This window comes from Ziziphus jujuba, chromosome 9 (genome assembly GCF_031755915.1).
Source record: "Ziziphus jujuba cultivar Dongzao chromosome 9, ASM3175591v1".
Classification (NCBI taxonomy): domain Eukaryota; kingdom Viridiplantae; phylum Streptophyta; class Magnoliopsida; order Rosales; family Rhamnaceae; genus Ziziphus; species Ziziphus jujuba.
The window spans coordinates 6,810,400-6,830,025 of record NC_083387.1 but is presented as its reverse complement, the minus strand read 5'-3'; the positions used below and the strand labels follow the sequence as shown (position 1 = coordinate 6,830,025).

Genomic DNA, 19,626 nt, shown 5'->3' with positions numbered 1-19,626 from the left:
GAAATGATTCTTTAAGTTAAAAATAAACAAAAAAGCATAACTTTTTTTTCTGATTTATATGACATTGAAATGGATAAAGCCAAATTTCACCGTGTAAGTAATTTTATGTTAATAACCAAAATAGATAGTTACAAAATTCAGTATCACTGTCACAATGTAATTTTTGTTTTCCTTTTAATTCAAGCCCTTTACAATGTAGAATTATGAAAGATACACAAGCAACTAGAGGCCTATAGTCTATAAGATAGCACAAAACAATTATAATTGAAATTTTCGCACTTAAAACATAAATTTTAAGAGGCAGAATTGTGTAGTATACTATGTAGCTCCATTTCTGAATTACGAAAGCGAGATTATCATACACATATTTATAAAATTGTTGTTTTTATTTTCCCATTCTACACCAAGGCTCATATTATATATCGATAAAATTTCCCTTGGAACTCGTAAATATTTTAGATAGTTTGGCAGTTAGTCACTCATATTCCAAAAAATAAGAACACTTTTTTTTTTTTCTTTGGCTGATGGCTACATTATTAATTTATTTCCTAATTAAGACGCGTCAGAATATCTTCAAAATTAATTGATTTTAATTCGTGAAGATGGTCAAATTGTCACATTGTTGTCGCTTAAATAATAATTTTGTTAAAAAATAATAAATCAAAGAAATTAAAATGAGGCCAAACGGATAATTCGCTATTCTACAAAACGGCTATTAACTGTCCAATCGTAGCCCACTTACCATATCGAAAATCGAAAATCGGTAATATAAAATTTCCGTAATTTCTTTTATATATAAAGTGCTCGCCAACTTTCAAACGTCATAATATTTTTTTCCCTCTCTCTCTCTCTCTCTCTCTCTCGCTCCCCCTCCCTCCCTCCATCCTCAGTGTCAGTGTTGGAATGGAAAATCCCTAACAATGGCGATTTCTTGGCGCTCTCTGCTCCTTCGTGTCGTAGCAACTTTGGGAGTGGTGGATTGCCTTGGAACTGTTCGAGCCGATATTCCTACTACCTTGGACGGTCCTTTCGATCCGGTCACCGTCCCTTTCGACGTCAGTCTGCGCGGAAACGCCGTTGATTTGCCCGACACCGATCCTAGAGTTCGTCGCCGTGTGAAAGGCTTCGAACCTGAGCAGATTTCCGTCTCTCTATCCGCTCACTATGATTCCGTTTGGATTTCTTGGATTACAGGTACTTTTGCTCTAACCAATTACTCAGGCATTTTAGTTGACGAAAAATGGGTGCTATTCTTGATTCCTGTTTAATCGATTTATGTATGTGCATGTTTATATATATCTGTGCTTTTTCTAGGTAGGTTAGTTCTCTGGTATGATTGACTGGTTGTCTGTTTATTGTTTTTGTAATTTGTTTGGTTGCCAAGAAAAGACGAAAAGACGGCAAAAAGATTATTATTATTGTTCGCGTGCGAGTAATTATAAAATTTCATTTCATAATGTAAAAAAAGAATTAATAACTAGACTTTTTGAACCGCTTGAGCAGGTGCTTCATTTGCCAATCCTGTTTATTTTTATTGTTCTTTTGGTTAAATAAGTTGTATTAATAATTAATAATGTTCGAATTTATAGGGGAATCCCAAATTGGATTCAACATAAAGCCATTAGACCCGGAAAGTGTATTAAGTGTGGTTCGTTATGGGACTCTGAGACGTCCATTAACACGTGAAGCAACAGGCTATTCTCTTGTTTACAATCAGCTTTATCCTTTCGAGGGTCTCCAGAACTATACTTCTGGTATCATCCATCACGTGCGCCTTACAGGTTTGAGATATTTTTCTTCTTCTTCTTTTTTTTTTTTTTTTTTTTGTTTGGAAAGAATAAATTGATTGAGTATCTTTATGACAACATAATTTTTAACAATCTTGTAGCAATGGGTCATTGTTGTTAGGGATTTATAATTTTTAACAATCTTGTAGCCATGGAGTCGATGATGAAATCACCTGTTTATCTCTCAAATTTATAATGGAAAACACTGAGTTTGAGATTCCTTGTTATGTCTGCTTGTAGGCTTGAAACCAAGTACACTATACTACTATCGATGTGGAGATCCCTCTATACCTGCCATGAGTAGTACCTACTCTTTCAAGACTATGCCAATCTCTGGTCCAAAGAGCTATCCAGGCGGAATAGCTGTTGTTGGAGATCTTGGCCTTACTTACAACACAACTACTACTATCAGTCACTTGATTGATCATAAGCCTGATCTTGTTCTTTTGGTTGGGGATGTTACTTATGCAAACCTGTACCTCACTAATGGAACAGGCTCTGAGTGCTATTCTTGCTCTTTTCCCGACACTCCAATACATGAAAGCTATCAACCTCGTTGGGATTATTGGGGAAGGTAAAAGATAATATTTATTACTACTCAAGTTAATTTATTTTCTTCTATTGCTCAAAATGATTTCTGCAAAAGTGTTTCTTATATATTTAGATCTTTCGCTGGATATTTCTTTGAAGGTTTATGCAGGGTTTGGTTTCTAAAGTTCCAATAATGGTGGTAGAAGGGAACCATGAATTAGAAGAACAGGTTGGAAACCAGACATTTGTAGCTTACAGTTCTCGGTTTGCATTCCCATCTAAAGAAAGTGGATCTTCATCCACATTCTACTACTCCTTTAATGCAGGGGGAATTCATTTTATTATGCTCGGGGCCTACATTGCTTATAATACATCAGGTAGTATGATCCCCTTTACATTTATTATTTTGTACCCTTTTGTGTTTCTTGAAAAGCATTACTTTTTTTTTCTTCACAGCGGAGCAGTACAAGTGGCTGGAGCAAGATTTGGCTAAAGTGGACAGAACCACGACTCCATGGCTGGTAGCTGCTTGGCACCCACCCTGGTACTCTTCCTATAAAGCCCATTACAGAGAGGCAGAGTGTATGAGAGTTGCCATGGAAGAACTACTCTACTCCTATGGTGTTGACTTAGTGTTCAATGGACATGTAAGTAATGACCAAATGTATCACAATGACAATATCTTATGGGCTCCTTTAGTAGAGTAAAAGAATGTTGTTAGGCACCAAAATTAGAACAGTTAAGAAACAAAAGATAATTCTATAGAGATACTCCTATGAAATGAAATACTAAAACCATGATCAATAGTCACATATGAGAAAGGTGTATGAAGTAAATGATTCTTACATAACTATAAATTTGGTGGCCATGATGTTTTCTTTGAATCTTTGTCTCAAATGTTAGCATTGGCTCCTGATCACTGTCATGTTTATCAATATTTTACCATCCACATAAAGGTTGACTTTCTGTTTGGTTGTACTCAAAGTATTTGTTTAGTATCAAGCAAAGTTAAATGTTGATTATCACCTAATTGTAATATCACCAGGTTCATGCCTATGAGCGGACAAATCGAGTTTACAATTACACATTAGATCCATGTGGTCCTGTATATATCTCTATTGGAGATGGGGGCAACCGAGAGAAGATGGCAATCGAACATGCTGATGAACCTGGTAATTGCCCGGAGCCATCTACTACCCCTGATCCATACATAGGTGGCTTTTGTGCAACAAACTTTACATCAGGCCCCGCAGCAGGTAAGTTCTGTTGGGACTGGCAACCTGATTATAGTGCCTTTCGAGAAAGCAGCTTTGGCCATGGGATCCTAGAGGTATATTTCTTTTTGTCCGGACTTACATTTTACTGCAACATGCATTGCCAAATTACCTTGTTCTGAATGTAATCACCTATTTCCTAGTGGTTAAATATAGGTAGTTACACACATTCAAATTTGTTTAAAGATGTCAATCTTAGAAAGCATGATATCAGTGTGTCCATATATTACTTATCCGTCCTCATCTAGTTGTGTATCTTATCTTGTATGGTACTTCACAAAATTTTTAGTCTTTCAGGACCACAGGAAATGTGAAGTGAAGATGTGCTATGGAATATTGTAGATATGAAAAGTACTTTCCCAGCTAGTAGTTCCTCAAGAATTTGTTCATTTTTTAGTCATGGAATGAGTGCCAATCCTTTTTTTTGTATAATACTTATATAAGACAACTTACAAAAAGGATAAATATATATATATATATATATTGATATATCTATGCTGAGTAGAAATTTTGATGCACACACGTTACAAAGTTATTGGTTAGCCTTTTCAACTTCATAAATTGTATGTACGACAAATACTGCTCAGGTCTGGACCAGCTGACATGCATTGATGTGTGCATTAACATACAGGTGAAGAATGAGACATGGGCTCGGTGGACATGGTACCGAAATCAGGACACTAACAATAAAGTGGGAGATCAAATTTACATAGTAAGGCAACCTGATCTGTGCCCAAACCATCAGAAGAAGGTTTTTTCTGATGGTTTGATTACAAAGACTTTTGATGAAATTCTTAGAGCTACGTTGAGATGATGGTAAGTGCTGAGACTTCTAATTGATCACAGTGGGATAAAGAAGTACTTTTGGACACTAACTACACTAGAATTCAGTTGTTCGGACTTCAGTATATCGATGCATATTGTTAGTGTTAAAATGATGATATTCAGCTTCTTTTTTGATAGAAAAGGAAAGAAAGAAGAAAAGGACAGAATTGATGAGTAGCTGCTGTTTGTTATAACTTCTCTCAATGTTGTGACAAAAGTATATACAACAAAAGTGATGCATGTAAATGAATTCCCTTAACAGGAAATATGAGAACCAACTAGCTTATAGTTGATCTTTCATTTTTTTTTTTTTTCCCCTTCTTTTTTTTTTTTTTTTTTTTTTTTTATCCCTTCAACTTGCTTGCCAATGGAGCTTTGGAAAACGGCAAGTGGGCTCAGATGAAAGAGAAGGAACATTCTTTGAAATGTCAAAAGCTTTTGAGAAAGGTAACGTTTTCTCTGTAGCCTTTGCTACTTTCTCTTATACTTCTCAATAACTCGAAGAAGAAAGTAGCTTCAGATGGGGATAATCGAAGTTAAGCCAAGGTTAGCTTTTGCCTTGCATCAAATTTTGGTGAAGATGAAAGAAGCGAGAAATTGGTTGTTGTTGCGGTTGTTGAAACTTCTGTTATTATAAACTTTTTTTTTTTTTTTTTGAAGGAATTATTGCATCAAATTTATCTTGCTGAATTTAATGCAGCCTACTACTCAAATTAAGCACTGCGCTAGCAATTTGGTCAAATTCCAAAAGCTGTTGCCTGCCATCTGTATTTTAACTTGTAAACTGGAGGTTTCTATTTGAACATTTATTGCTTTGTCATTTCTCTCACGAGAGAAAGGAACAAAAATAAAGTTTAATCATCTTTTTTCAGCTTGCTAATGGTTCTATACGAAAAAATAACAAAATTAAAGTCCGGTCATTTGTGATCGGTTATATCCTGGTCCCAAAAACTCATTGCTTTATTTCTGCTTCCTATTTTAATGTCGTTCCAATTCACACTATACTACATAAATCATAAATAGATCTCTGTTAACGGAAAGCTCTTGGCTCTAATATTTCAGCAAAATTACATTTTCAACAATCTTTAACAGGACACAGAAAAGGACAACATTTCCACAGGCAAAAGGGCATTTTTATGTGATCAATCTTGTAATGCATAACAACAAAATTAAAAAAAAAAAAAAAAAATTGCATATATACAAATCCATACTCATAGCAGCTCGAGCACTAAATTATAACAGGGGAGACTTGGTATGTGATACCTGAAACTTTGAGATGCAATTTGAATCGAAATTTCGAGGGATCAGATCATGCATATATAAACTTGTTCTAACTCAGATTCCAACCCCATAAAATCCAGAAGACCAAAAATGGTTTGAAAATCCAAATAAGTGATTTCCATCATGGATTTGGCTGTGGTAAAGTTTTTTTCTCTTGGTTTCTTAGAAGATGTCAAGAATCTCCAAGATGAAGCCATTGCAGAGAGGGCAATTGCCCCTGCTCACCCAAAGCTCACGCGAGCACAGCCTACAGAATGTATGCCCGCACGGGATAAAAGCCGCACCTTTATGCCTCACCATGCACACGCAGCAATTGTGCTCAACTCCATTACTCTCTTCTTCCTCATCTTCTTCGTCTTCTTCTTCTTCTTCATCATAGTCATCCTCATCACCCATCATGTATCTGGACCCCACCAACCCCATCTGCCTATCTGTCTCCTCCAACAGGTCCATTAGTGACATCCTCACCGGCTGTCCACCTTCCCCTCCTTCCGGCGCTGACTCACCATCTTCGTCCTCCGCCTCCTGCTCCGCCGCGGCTGCGGCGGCCGCAGCTTCAGCTTCAGCCGCCTCTTGCGCCGCTACAGCTTCCCTCGCTGACAGCGACCTCTCATCTGCCAAAGCCGCGGACAGTCGGCGCGAGCCCTCGCGCTGCGGAGGATCGGTCTGATCGCCCACATTGTCATCTGAACTCAGCGCGAAGCGTACGGAATGCCGGCGAGATATTTGCGGCCTGGTGGTATTCTGACCCGCCAGCACGTCGTCGTCGCTGTTGTCGGAAGAAAACGCGCCGAAACGAGTGGAGCCGCGCCGAGAAATCTGAGGCCTGCCATTATTCGGCGGCGCCATCATATCGCCAACGGCTGGGATATCGACAGGGTTTTCGTTCGGGTAGGCCATGTTGTGGCGCGAAACGGTTGGGAGCGAGGCCGTGTGGAAATTGACCGAGTTGTGGCGCAAAAGCAGGGAACGGTGATTCAGGATACGGATATCCGAGGCCGGGATAGGGGCAGAGCTATTCCAGGCGTTGCCGGCGCGTTTGAGTCGGAGTCGATCTTTGAAAGATTTCCAAGCCTTCTTGTCTCTGTTGCTAAAGCCTTTGAAAGTGCCGGATTTGGGTTCTTCGTCTCGGATGATGTCTAAAAGGGTCCGACCCGATTGAGACCGTGGTGGAGCGGGTGGTGGAGCTGGAACGGGCCGTTTCTCAGTGCCTAAAACGTCGTCGAGTGTTAATCCTGCTAGGTCTCGGCTGTCTGCAGCTGCTGACATCTGATCGAGAAGAGTCACTCTTCGACGATCACTCGAGAGTCTTCCTCCTCCACCTTCCATTTCAAAAATTCTCAATCCGATAAATTCATAAAAAATCTCACAGAATAATACAATCCAAAAAAAGAAAAAAAAATCAATCAAATCGTTTTCCAATGAATTATATACTGGGAATACACGAGAATTTTGCATAAAATTCCAAAAATTTTCTGGGAATTGGAAGAAATTCGAAGGATCGGAAACATCTACGCTTGGTTTCCGAGTAAGATTTATCGGAAAATGCAACAAGTATTGAAAAAAAAAATGATAGTTTAGAGGACTCTAAAATCTGAACTTTTCTTCGTTGAATCCCAGGGATTTTGTTTCAGGGACAAAAGAAAACAGAATCAGAGAGAGTGTTTTCTTTTTATCTGTGAGAAGAATGTTTATGGTTTGGAAATAAGACGATGAAGAAAAAATGTTTCATGAAACAGGAAAATTGTCTGGGTTTGTCTTTATGCTAAATAGAAAAGTGAAAACCAAAAGAGAAAGCTGTGCTCCAACCAATCAAAAAAACAGTATCCAAACGGGTCCTTTGGTATACATATTTATTATTTTATTTAATAAATAAAATAAAAGCATCGGATACCTTACGTCCCGTGACAGTTTAATAGTAGTAAAGCACTTCAGATCTGACGGGTTCTAGCAGCCTTCAATTATTATTATTATTATCTATAATTTATATCTGCAAAAAGGTTGAATTTTTACAGTGAGAGAGAGAGAGAGAGAGAGATAAAGCTACATATACATTCTCTCTTAAATTATATTATTCTCAAAGACACAAAATTCATAAATCAGAAAATCAGAAAAATAAATTGATAGATGAGACAATAAAGAAGCGATAAGAGCGACATGGCACGCACCAACACAGCTAAAGCATGGCAATAGGAAACATGGGAAATGGGGACATTGGCCCAAAAAAGCTGGATGGAAATTTCTTTTTTGTTTTGCTTTGTTTTGTAAAATAAAATAAAAATGGTTTTGTGTTTTCTTTATACTTTATCTTTTGGAGTTTTTTGAGAGAAAGAGAAAGAGAGAGAGAGAGAGAGAGACTGAGAAAGAAGGATACGATGGAAAGGAGGAAAAGAAGAGAAGAAAGATTTGGGAGAGTGGAGCGAGTCTTCTGGGGGAGGGGGACAAAGAGGTCCTTTACTTACCTTTGTTTGCGGGAACATTATGCATTGAACTGCCCCTCCAGTTTCTCTTTTTTTGTTTTTCAGTTTTTTTCTTTTTCTTGTAAATATTATAATTTTATTACATTCTCTTTTTAAACCAACAAAAAAAAAAAAAAATGGTTAACCATATTTCTTTTATATCATTTACAATTGTTTAACCATCTTGAATTAGTATATTTTTGTAATTTAACCGTCTTGTTACTGCGTATCGTCGTACATTTAAAAATTGTTTTATATAACAAAATATTTCTTTTAAATGAAAAGAATTTCTGTAGCACGTTGTTAAACAGAATCATAAAAGAATGTTTAGCTACGTTTTGTTTGGTCGATGGTAGGAGAAAATCTTGCATATCACCGGGTTAGGCCTCAGAGCTTAATTAGTGTACTAGATACACTATCAAATGTACTATATATTATGAAGTAGATCACAAAACGTATCAAATAGGCATGTTGAAGGCTTTATAAATATTTATTTTGCAGGTTCTGCATACCGATGGATGGCCAAATCTAAAGACAAAAAGTCTTCAAATAAGTTTGATGATTTTTTTTTTTTATCTTTTTTTTGCTGGAAAGTTTGATAAAAAATTTTACCAGTAAAAGAAAAAACCAAAGGAACATCAGATCCAAATTTTCATTTGTCTAATATCAAATTTAATTGATAATTTTTACAAAAGTAATAAAATAAAACTAATCATTTAGAGATCCCAAATGCGAAGCAACATTTTATTCACCTCCTGCAGATAAAAAAAATATATATACAAAAAAAAACTTCAAAGCTTAGAAATATGGTGAAGTATAGCTTATAACAGAGCATCAGTATTCCAAATTTGTTCCCACATTTCATTTATCACCTAAAGATTAAAAAATAAAATAAAATAACAAAAGCTTAAGACTTTGGTTTCTCCATGGGAGGTTTATGCGTGTGAAATTTGGCTTGCATGTCCGCTATTGTTTTCGACCGTTGCTGTTTGAGTTATTTATGAAATTGCAGATACGAAGTTATTGCGAAAGAGAAAAGAGCCCCATGGACATATATATATATATATATATATATATATGTGAGTGTATCATATTTTCAAAAAAATTAAACAGTAAGTTGGATATTTTAAATGACAAAATAAATTGAAAAACAAATGTTAAATATATAAATTTGTAGCAATAAACTAATGGAAGTGGATGATCTGACATGGTAATACAGTGGCATGCAAGATTTTCTCCGATGGTAGACATTACTTTATGTTTTTGTTCTTTTTTTTTTCTTCTTTTTTTTAATAATAAATAAACGGTGGACTTTTGGTTATATTATTTTGCCCTGCTTACCAGTTTGGACACCGACCAAGCTGCCACGGAAGCTTTGTCCCATATTTTTTTTTTTTGGAAGTTGGCAGTTTGAAGTGGTTGTGAATATACAACCCATCTCATTATTGTTATTATTGATTTTATCCAATAAGCATTTGTTTATACTTTATAATTATAAGTAATTCCTATTAAATTATAAGTAATGTACATAATCCAAATTTATTATATTAAGGCAGGCTAAGAATTTTTTATTTTACATTTTTTTACTATAAAAGTTGCACCAAAATTACCACCTAAAAGACAAATAGAGATTCCTCTTTGAATATATTATAAGATTTTTTAAGTTGGTAATCCAATCCGAATTTAATTCTCTTTGTACATGAGTTGGATAATGCAGTTGATCTACTATTCCTTAATCTCGATGTGATCAATAATGATGAATTAACATGCGTGACCAACTTTTTTAAGTACACATTTATGGTCTATTTCTCTTCAACTGAAAAAGAAAAAAAAGAAAAAAAAGAAAAAAAGGGGGGATGACATGTTCAAACTGGGATTAATTTTATGAAGCTTGCATTTAAAAAAAAAAATCTTGAATTGGAATAATGCAAATAGACAAAATTATAGAGAATCGATTTCATGTGCATAAGAAGCCACCAAAAAAAAAAAAAAAAAAAAAAAAAAAAGAAGAAAGAAAAAAAGGATAAAAATGTAAAGATAAAAAGGAAAAGGATGAAAGATTACACTTTTTTTGCTTTTGGGGGGTAATAAGTGAAAGATTACGCTTGCATATGCTTTAATGATAATCAAGAAAGTAATGATTATTAGTGAGTGGGAGAGATGATTGCTAAAAAGTTTTCATCATTGCGTTTTCAACCACGGTATCCAAAACCAAATCGGCTAAGAACATGTTGTATTTAAAAAATTAGTGAAAATATTTGCAATGCCCAGGGAATATTTAGTTGAAGAAAAGGATAAAGGAAAAATTTTTGAGAAATTTACCCAATAAAAAAAAAAAAAAAAAACTAAAAATGAGAAAGAGATAATGGATGAATATATAATAATCTTAAATTTAATTGGAATAGAATTAATAATAATGCCACACAGGACTGACCAGAAAGGGTATGTAGTATGTACCAATCAGAAATATTCCGCTTGCAAATGCAATAGACATCCTCAAGGAGTGACAGGCAGGAAGTCAATGTTAGGGGTAGCTAAAAAGTTGTTAGGGAATAATAAGTAGGTCACATGGCAATCAACTCACTGCTGAGGCTAAAGTTCTTGGACCTCCTATAAATGGTCCCCAAAATCCCCATTTAAAGCAGCTTTTACATCCATGTTCAGCAAAACTTGCTATCAAATTTTGTCTTCAAACTAACTTATCCATCAAAGGGATTTTGGCTTTGCACCAAATTGGTGGTGTCTCTCATAGTGGTTTCAACTATTCACATTTGAAATGAGTTTACATTGGGCTTCAGTTGGATTCAAATGTATTCCAGAGTTGGCTGGTTCACAAAAATTTGCTGTTTTATAAAGAGTTTGGTTTTGGTTGTTTGGTTTTGTTTTTAATACAATTTATTGTTTTAAAAGCTAAATAATATCAAATTTTTTAATTATTTGTTAAAGAGAAAAAAATGTTGGTTTGCATTTAGAAACATCAATCTTTAAACAGGGCGAGCATTCTGGCTTTAGATCCACAACTCAAAAGAGAAGCCTTATGTCCTCTAGGCTCTGAGCCCAAATGTAGCCCAATTGGAATGGAAACAAAGAACGCTCATAAACGAATCTAATTCCAAAGCAGAAATCAATCGGAGGGCTGATATTCATCCACGTACAAAATCATTTAGTCAATAAAAAAATAACTGTAGGATTCCACACACCCCAATCACAAATCTTCAAGTATTGAAAAAAAAAAAAAAAAAAAAAAAAAGAAAGATGCGGCTTCTCGAGTCTTCTATGCACCAACTGGTTAAGAACAGCTTGGCCTTTTTAGCGTTCCGAGCGGCTTGAGCTTGTGTCAAACAAAACCACATAATCCTTTTCCACTTCTGAATTCTGATATCTGAGCTCAGAACTTCGATCAGGTATCTTTTTCGCTTCCCCCCGTCTCTCTCTCTCTCTAATGCTTGTTTGGAAAGATCTGGTTATTATGTCGGTTCAATCATTCATTGATGGTTGCGTAATTCCGTGTCAGTTACAGGGGTTTTGTTTCGGTGTGGGTATAGTTTCGCTGTTTCTGCTACGTCCCCCCTCCCATAATGTCTCATATCCTTCGATCTGTTGGTTGCCTCGACCTTGGATCAAATTATTTCTTTTCTATTTTGATTTTGACCCTCTTAACTGTTTGATTGCCGTGAAATTGAGTTAAAGATATTTGGTTTTATTTATTTATTTATTTTTGGTTCTTTGTTTTGTGATTTTCCCCTCGTTATTGAATTGTGATTGTTTATTAATTTATTAACATATGAAGTCCCAAAGATTGAGCTTTTGATGTCTAATCCGTTGCGCGATTTCTCGGCAACCAAACTAAAGCTTTTAGGGATTTGATAATTAGCGTATGCAATGTCGAGGAAATGGTTTTGTTTTGTGATTTTTCTGTGTTTTTGTTTTGTCTTTAACTGAAGCGAACGCGGTAACCAAAGAGACAAAGACCGTGAAAGGGCTCAGGCCAGGGCAGGAAACAAGCGTAAGCAGCCCAAAAACGACGGATTAACTCCTGAACAACGCCGAGAAAGGTCCCAATTCGTTCTCTCTCTAATCTTCATAATTTGTGCTATTTAATCTTCGTAATTGGCTTAATACGTGATTAATTTTGTTTTGGTGGGTGTGCAGGGACGCAAAAGCACTTCAAGAAAAAACCGCTAGGAAAGCTGCGCAGGGTGCAGGAGGGAACAATGCTGTTGGTGTTGGTGGTAAAAAATAAAATGGTGGGTGCTGGTGGTAATTGTGAAGTATGAGTTTAGAGTAGGAAATATTGAAATTTGAATCTAAATCAAATTTGGGTTTCTGGTGTGATTGGGTCACACTTATGTGCTTTTGTGTTGGAATGCATCGATGTTGGCTTTTGAACCTTTTTGAACTTCATCTGTGATTTGGAATGAAAATTAATTCTCTTTGGAATTGTTTTGATTGCTTGAAATTGCTTGGAAAACCATACCATAAATCAATTAGGCTGGATTAATAGTTTGGGAGATCAATATCGAAAATGGTTGCACAGGGATATCATTGTTCATTGAGAACTCATAGTTCACTACCTTTAAACAATGTTATTATTTTTCTCTTCCACCAACATAATACTCACGAGCATAGAATATTCTATCCTTGTAATCCCTCTTGTGGGGAGAACAACAGGAAAGAGTTTGTTGTCTGCCATTGAATTTGAACGTGGTATTTGATAATCATGATCATAGCATCTTTTAGACCACGACCATTTTCATTATCTTGTACCGGAACTATGAAGTTTGCCTTAAGTCTGTTTTGAGCCGATAGGATGATGAGTAGCTTAAGCTGAATCTGAACCGCATTGAATAGCGTCTAATCTCTATGTTTTTGTCTCCTGAAAAATAAAAAAAGGAAAGAAAGAAATGCCAAGCGACTGTATTACGAAAAAGGAAAAACCACCCTAATCCGAATTAGTATTGGAGCACTTGTATTGTCAGGCAAAAATTTGTTTTCATCTAATTTTTCTTTTTTCTTGTCCCAAAAAATTAAAAGAAAAAAAGGTAACATCTAATTTTACTGTTGATTGTATGATAATATGGATGGGGCAAACTTGATTACATTTTTTAGTTATTAGAAGAACAAGTATTAAATTATGGCTTAAGTTTGTCCAAAAAATAAATAAATAATAATTGTCGCATAAGTGAAGATGAGACAAAGCTAAACCAAACGATAGAATTGGGCCACTTTATAATGAAAGAAGGAGCCCATTTTGGCCCAGTTTTAAAAAATGACGAAAGCAATGTGACAATATCTTGTCTTCCCTTGATGAGGTAGAGGCCTAGGGTCATCTGCAAAGCCCGGTTTTACGTCTCTGTAGTCTCCACTCTCGACTCGTCGATATTCAACACGGCCCCGTTTTAAGTTTCTCTCGGTCTGTTGTTCATGGTTCTTCAATTACAAATTTTCCCCAAAAACTAAAACGATGTTTTATTATTTTATGCTTGAAAATAAAAAAGGAAGAAGACCGAAAAAGAGCTAAATATTATAAGCTTCGTCCTGGACTCATTCTCCGTTGCTCCATTTCATGGCTTCACTTTCGAGTCCCACCCATCCATTCCCGCCATCGGTGAATCGAAGACCAGCTATTGAATTGATAAGCGTACGGTCACAATCTACACCTAGGGCCGTAAACGAAGCCAATTCATCTTCTTCTTCTTCTTCTTCTTCTTATTCTTCTTCATTTGCCGCTAATGGTAATGCTGGAAAAACTGAAGCATTAACTGTCAGCAGAGGAAGAATAATAGATATCGAGAAGCTAAAAGAGAAGGAAACGAGGGAGAGAAAAGAGGAGGTGAGCAGGAAGATAGCTTCAAGGAAAGCCATTTCGGTGATACTGCGGAGGGAGGCCACCAAAGCCCTCATTGAGAAGAAGGGAGGCCCCAGCAATTCTAAAAAATTGCTTCCCAGGACTGTCCTTGAAGCTCTCCATGAGAGAATCACGGCTTTGCGTTGGGAATCTGCTCTCAAGGTCCGTCTCTCTCTTTCATTCTTTTTATTTTTTTTATTTATTTTTATTTTTTTTATATATATATATATATTATTATTATTTTTCTTTAAACCAGATAATACAAGATTAATGAAATAGTGGAGCAAAACATATTCCTTAAAAAAAAAAGAAAAAAAAGAAAAAGAAAAAACAAACTAATTGGCATCGAAGTAAGGAGCCAAAAAATATAAAAATAGGGAAATAAAAGTATAGGATAAGTGATAAATAAGTAAGGAGCCTAAAAATATAAAAATAGGGAAATAAAAGTATAGGATAAGTGATAAATAAGTAAGGAGCCTAAAAATATAAAAATAGGGAAATAAAAGTATAGGATAAGTGATAAATAAGTAAGGAGCCTAAAAATATAAAAATAGGGAAATAAAAGTATAGGATAAGTGATAAATAAGATATATATATATATTTTTTTTGGGTGAATAAGTGATAAATAAGCAGTTGGGTATGAGGAAAAGTTGTAATTTTGAGAACTTTTTTTTATTGGAAATTATGGCGCTAAATTTCTAGCATCTGAATTCATAGTTTATTTATTACTTTTGTTGCTATATTTTGGAGTTTTTTGTTTTTTTAATCATTGATCGGGTACAAAAATTTAAAATCTTTTTAGTTGGCCAAATATTAATTTCTTTTTCCGGCAGAATGTCCTTCTCATGGTGTTGGGATTTAATATATTTCCAGGTTTTTGAACTACTGAGAGAGCAGCTCTGGTACAGGCCAAACTCGGGTGTGTATATCAAGCTGATTGTCATGCTTGGAAAATGCAAGCAACCAGAAAAAGCCCATGAACTCTTTCAAGAAATGATTGATGAAGGCTGTGCTGTCAACCATGAATCCTGTACTGCTCTTCTGTCTGCCTACAGCAGGAGTGGTCTCTTTGACAAAGCATTCTCTCTACTTGAGCAGATGAAGAGTACACCACAATGTCAGCCTGATGTCCACACTTATACCATCCTAATTAAATCATGTCTGCACATTTTTGCGTTCGATAAAGTTCAGGCTTTGCTTTCTGACATGGAAACTCAGGGGTTGAGACCCAACACTGTCACATACAATATCCTCATTGATGCCTATGGGAAAGCCAGAAAGTATGTTGTCACACACATTTCTCGTTTTGAAAATTTTTAATTCTCCACGTGGTTGCTGTGAATATTAAGAATTTCATTGAATCAATACGTGAAAATTTATTTCCATTTCTTGGCAATCAAGAAAGCAAAAAAGAACTAGAGAAGAGGGGAAGGGCATATCCTTCTGTGTTTGAGGAAGGGTGAACAAGTAGTAGGCATCGCTTATCGCTTCTAGTGGATTAGTGAGGAAGAGATTTGGTTTCTCTCTCATATACATTTCTCTGCATTCATATCAATCAGATGGAGTTTGATATTTCTTTTCCAATATTAGAGAAATAACTTTTTCTTACCGTCTCCTTATAGGTTTGCAGAGATGGAAACAACCCTAGTGGAAATGCTTCAAGAAGAGGATTGTGAGCCTGATGTTTGGACCATGAATTCCACACTAAGAGCCTTTGGCAGCAGTGGGCAGATAGAAACAATGGAGATGTGTTATGAAAAGTTTCAGAGTGCTGGGATCCAACCCAACATCAAGACCTTCAACATACTCCTAGATTCCTATGGAAAAACTGGGAATTATGAGAAAATGAGTGCCGTTATGGAATACATGCAGAAATACCATTATTCATGGACGATTGTTACGTACAATGTGGTAATAGACGCATTTGGGAGGGCTGGAGATTTAAAACAGATGGAATATTTATTCAGACTAATGCAGTCAGAGAGGATCAAGCCAAGTTGTGTCACATTTTGCTCACTCATAAGGGCTTATGGGCTAGCGGGTAGACCTGAAAAGATTGCAAGTGTTTTGCGAATAATTGAGAATACAGATGTAATGCTGGATACTGTATTTTTTAACTGTCTGGTAGATGCTTATGGAAGGCTGGGATGCTTCACCGAGATGAAGGGGGTTCTGGAGATGATGGAGCAGAAAGGATGTAAGCCTGATAAAGTTACATACAGAACCATGATTAAAGCATATACAGCCAATAGGATGGATAGCCATGCAAAAGAACTCCGATATCTTATGGGGTCAGCAGAAATAAGTCAAATTACTCCTTTGCAGAGGGAGAAGCCTGACTTCTGATGAATGCTGAGGTGAGAGAGATAATTTTGTACCTTTTTATTGCTTAATATATTGATTTTTGTATGTGGATAATTAATAGCTTGCAGATAGTATAAAGGCTGTGCTAGGATTCTTCTGGTCAGCCTTTAACATGTAAATTGGCTTGACATTGTAAACTAAATTATCAAAAAAGTTTCAGTAGTTACGATTATTTTTAATGTGGTTATAAGTCCATGAATTTAATTAAATTTTTCAATAAGTTACACTACTTGAGTGATCTTAATTTTAAGTTTGGTGTTGGTAGGGAGCTAGTTGATTTGATAACCTGATAACTAACTTCGATTATTTCCATGAGGTCCTAAGTATGGGAGAAAGAAGAATTCCATCATTTTCTTTCTGGACAAGTTTCCGCTATATTACTCTTTCTAGCTTAATTTCTTATTTATTTATATTTTGGTGAAATTCTTGTTTAGATGCTTTATGGCAAAATAATTAGTTATTTGTTAGACATATGGTTTCTGAAATTTTGAACAGGAAGGGAAAAGATACAGATATGTAAACTTCAAAATATGCTACACGATGAGAAAATTTGATGCTCAAAAGAAATAAAAAAAGATATGATATTTCACATTATGTATAGTTCTTGCAGTAAAGAAGTTTATGGATATGAAACGATGTATGCTATCATCTGTCGTTATGAGTTGAATTTACATTAGAAGTCAGTATTCAGTATGATTGGCATTGGATGAAGGCAGACCAGGAAATAATTTTTTTCCTGTAATTGAAGAATTACTTATTTACATCCAAATGGTTGTCTTCGACTCCTTTGGCTTTCGAAAGAGGTCTGCTAGAACTGAGTCCTGCAGCTAGATATAGTTCTTTGCCCCAGTCTTTGTGATCTGTGGCCAAAGATGAATCCCCACCCCAGTTGTGGGTTCCAACATGTTTTCCCTTCAATTCAAAGTTTCCACCGCTAGCATTTCCTTCGGGTCCTATCCCAGGATATGAATTTGTACCAACTTTATCTTTTCCATCTAAATTTGTACCCACAAGCTCCTTCTGCTCATTAAGAAAATAGCATAAGATTCCCAATATGTGATAGCAGGGCTAATTTTTTATTTTTTATTTTTATTTTATTTTTAACTAATTACGACAAAAAAGAAGTGTGCCTCTGAATGAAGTATGCATGCCAATAATCTTCTGTTTTGAAAATAAAATGATGCAATAATGTAACAAATAGCACACTTTGAACATATAGAAACTCAGTCAAGCAATAAGAGGAGAGGTAGGAAGTATAGATGCCCTTCTTTTTTTTTTTTGCTGGAAAAGTATAGATGCCCTTTTTTTGCTAGAAACTCATAACGACAGATGTATGCTATCATCTGTCGTTATGAGTTGAATTTACATTAGAAGTCAGTATTCAGTATGATTGGCATTGGATGAAGGCAGACCAGGAAATAATTTTTTTCCTGTAATTGAAGAATTACTTATTTACATCCAAATGGTTGTCTTCGACTCCTTTGGCTTTCGAAAGAGGTCTGCTAGAACTGAGTCCTGCAGCTAGATATAGTTCTTTGCCCCAGTCTTTGTGATCTGTGGCCAAAGATGAATCCCCACCCCAGTTGTGGGTTCCAACATGTTTTCCCTTCAATTCAAAGTTTCCACCGCCAGCATTTCCTTGAATCCGTCTCTGTGGTGCCTTTGATCTGACATCGCCTATGGATATGCTTCTCTTATTAGAGGAATGAAATTCTGGAATCTCTTTCTGAAGTTGCCCCTGGCTTAGCCTCTCTATCAGGGGTGAGCCTCTCTTATCAGAAGAATGGAATGCTGGAATCTGTTGTAATGTTGCTTGTTGGGTCTGTGTTGGTGGTCTCCATATGACATTCCATCCGGCTGAGACTATATCAGAGAAAAAAGATTCTGGAATCTCTGTTGTTGTTGCCCCTGGTCGTACCTCTTTAGGTGGAAGAGCCCCAGTTGGGCTTTTTGTATTAGACAGATGGAATTCTGGATTCTGCTGTAATGCTGCTCCTGGTCTATGCATCTCTGCTGGAAATGTTGTTACTAATGAGCCTTTGTAGCCAGATGAAAGAGATGTTGATATTGTTGTGGTGTTGTCCCCTGCTTTTGGCACTGAGTTTAGGTGAACCAGAGCTTCTGATGTTGTTAAATCTTGTTTGACCGTCCTCAAGTGAGGATCTGGAGAAAGAGAGAAATCATCGGTATTACACCAGAGGGTTCATTAAAACATCTGCAATCGAAAGAGATTACACTTACCTGAGGAAGGAGACTTCGGAGTTTGGTCAGTCCTGAAGGACAGTAGTTCATATTGATCGAGCAGATATTTGTAATATTCTGTTGATAGGTCCTTTTGTTCTGTGATGCCCAAAGCCTTGCAAACCTCTTGCAACCTATTTTCCTTTATGACCTACATGATCAGAAAGATTATCAATTTGAAATCAGCAGTAACAGTTCTCTTTAACCAATTTATTACATGACTTGGTTGAAAATTTGATATAATGATTTGTTTCTTTTCACCTTTTGGATACCACCTCGAGAATTCACCTCCTTAAAGATCGCGTACACGTATACATAATTCCACTTTAATGTACGATCACTACTGTAACTCACAAACAGGTTTTGAAAAAGTAGTGATAATAAAATTAGATAATCAGAAAAAGAAAAACTAATTAGATGATCATAAAAGTTATTGTCAAATACAACAATTGGTTTTCCATGGCTTACTGTCACTGATTCCGTACTGTGTCCATTAACCAAGACGTCATTACATTGACCAAAAGAGATGATTAAGAATCTTTATAATCCTTGATCGTTCTAAAAACATACCCATCAAATAGAAATATGGACAAAAAATTTTGGTAAATGACTTACTTAAAGGGTTTACCCATGGCTTTGTGTAGTACTCTAAGTGTGGCATAGAATAGGTCAAAATCTTTTTGAGCCTCCTCGATAAGGTAACTCACAAAGTTGTGAAGTTGACCAAAGTTGAAAAGATTTTGCTCCCGTTGTTTCTCATTGTCTGGCACTTCATTTTCCCGCTCCTTCCACGGCTTCATCATCTCTGTAAATGAAGGAGAGACACGAAGGAAGAATCAACCCAAGCAATGTTAAAGAAGACAAAGACCCTGTTCAAGAACATTGTAGGTTTTTTTTTTATTTCTTTTTTTTTACTTAAATATTTGTTTATGAGCAGACTTGGAAAACTGAAGAACTAAGAACCCAGAAATGGACAAGAAAGGCAGAACGAATCACAAATGAAAAGCTAGCTACAT

General features: G+C 35.9%; 5 protein-coding genes across 8 annotated transcripts; 3 read left to right on the top strand and 2 right to left on the bottom strand.

Annotated features, from left to right (window-relative positions):
- Nucleotides 1-827: 827 nt before the first annotated feature.
- LOC107426759 (purple acid phosphatase 15) lies at nt 828-4,720 on the top strand. 4 transcript variants are annotated; one of them, XM_048480503.2, is made up of 8 exons: nt 828-1,194; nt 1,590-1,781; nt 2,028-2,361; nt 2,478-2,695; nt 2,775-2,965; nt 3,364-3,648; nt 4,224-4,408; nt 4,561-4,720. In XM_048480503.2, exons 1-7 carry the CDS (start codon nt 921-923, stop codon nt 4,404-4,406), a joined length of 1,677 nt encoding a protein of 558 aa, XP_048336460.1. In that variant the 5' UTR covers nt 828-920; the 3' UTR covers nt 4,407-4,408; nt 4,561-4,720. The 4 variants fall into 4 exon arrangements, with proteins under 4 accessions (XP_048336460.1, XP_015892512.1, XP_024933013.1 ...); XM_016037026.4 differs by having other exon boundaries at nt 4,556-4,720; XM_025077245.3 differs by lacking the exon at nt 4,561-4,720 and adding an exon at nt 3,890-3,943 and having other exon boundaries at nt 4,224-4,361.
- Nucleotides 4,721-5,447: 727 nt separating this feature from the next.
- Nucleotides 5,448-7,511, bottom strand: LOC107426760 (uncharacterized). The gene has a single exon (XM_016037029.4). It carries the CDS (start codon nt 7,154-7,156, stop codon nt 5,861-5,863), a length of 1,296 nt encoding a protein of 431 aa, XP_015892515.1. The 5' UTR covers nt 7,157-7,511; the 3' UTR covers nt 5,448-5,860.
- A 4,018-nt stretch (nt 7,512-11,529) lies between these two features.
- LOC107426501 (uncharacterized) lies at nt 11,530-12,597 on the top strand (the record flags this gene model as incomplete). The annotated part of the gene is made up of 3 exons (XM_025077672.2): nt 11,530-11,561; nt 12,102-12,212; nt 12,310-12,597. Coding segments are annotated over 3 exons (234 nt in total), but the record flags the coding sequence as incomplete, so codon positions are not given.
- Nucleotides 12,598-12,735: 138 nt separating this feature from the next.
- LOC107426609 (pentatricopeptide repeat-containing protein At5g48730, chloroplastic) lies at nt 12,736-16,548 on the top strand. Its single transcript, XM_016036835.4, has 3 exons — nt 12,736-14,167; nt 14,879-15,285; nt 15,628-16,548. Exons 1-3 carry the CDS (start codon nt 13,724-13,726, stop codon nt 16,349-16,351), a joined length of 1,575 nt encoding a protein of 524 aa, XP_015892321.1. The 5' UTR covers nt 12,736-13,723; the 3' UTR covers nt 16,352-16,548.
- An 858-nt stretch (nt 16,549-17,406) lies between these two features.
- LOC132805438 (uncharacterized) lies at nt 17,407-18,838 on the bottom strand. The gene is made up of 2 exons (XM_060820455.1): nt 18,611-18,838; nt 17,407-18,532 (listed from the first exon to the last, which is right to left on the bottom strand). The coding sequence occupies exon 2, from the start codon at nt 18,375-18,377 to the stop codon at nt 17,814-17,816; it is 564 nt and encodes a 187-aa protein (XP_060676438.1). The 5' UTR covers nt 18,378-18,532; nt 18,611-18,838; the 3' UTR covers nt 17,407-17,813.
- Between the last annotated feature and the right edge of the window lie 788 nt (nt 18,839-19,626).

Bases quoted from the DNA above. Each gene is read 5' to 3' on its own strand.
- LOC107426759 (XM_048480503.2), top strand. From the start codon at position 921: ATGGCGATTTCTTGGCGCTCTCTGCTCCTTCGTGTCGTAGCAACTTTG. The intron at 1,195-1,589 runs GTACTTTTGCTC...TCGAATTTATAG, and splicing joins TTGGATTTCTTGGATTACAG to GGGAATCCCAAATTGGATTC. The intron at 2,362-2,477 runs GTAAAAGATAAT...ATTTCTTTGAAG, and splicing joins CGTTGGGATTATTGGGGAAG to GTTTATGCAGGGTTTGGTTT.
- LOC107426760 (XM_016037029.4), bottom strand. From the start codon at position 7,156: ATGCAAAATTCTCGTGTATTCCCAGTATATAATTCATTGGAAAACGAT.
- LOC132805438 (XM_060820455.1), bottom strand. From the start codon at position 18,377: ATGCATAGACCAGGAGCAGCATTACAGCAGAATCCAGAATTCCATCTG.
- LOC107426609 (XM_016036835.4), top strand. From the start codon at position 13,724: ATGGCTTCACTTTCGAGTCCCACCCATCCATTCCCGCCATCGGTGAAT. The intron at 14,168-14,878 runs GTCCGTCTCTCT...ATATATTTCCAG, and splicing joins GTTGGGAATCTGCTCTCAAG to GTTTTTGAACTACTGAGAGA. The intron at 15,286-15,627 runs GTATGTTGTCAC...GTCTCCTTATAG, and splicing joins GCCTATGGGAAAGCCAGAAA to GTTTGCAGAGATGGAAACAA.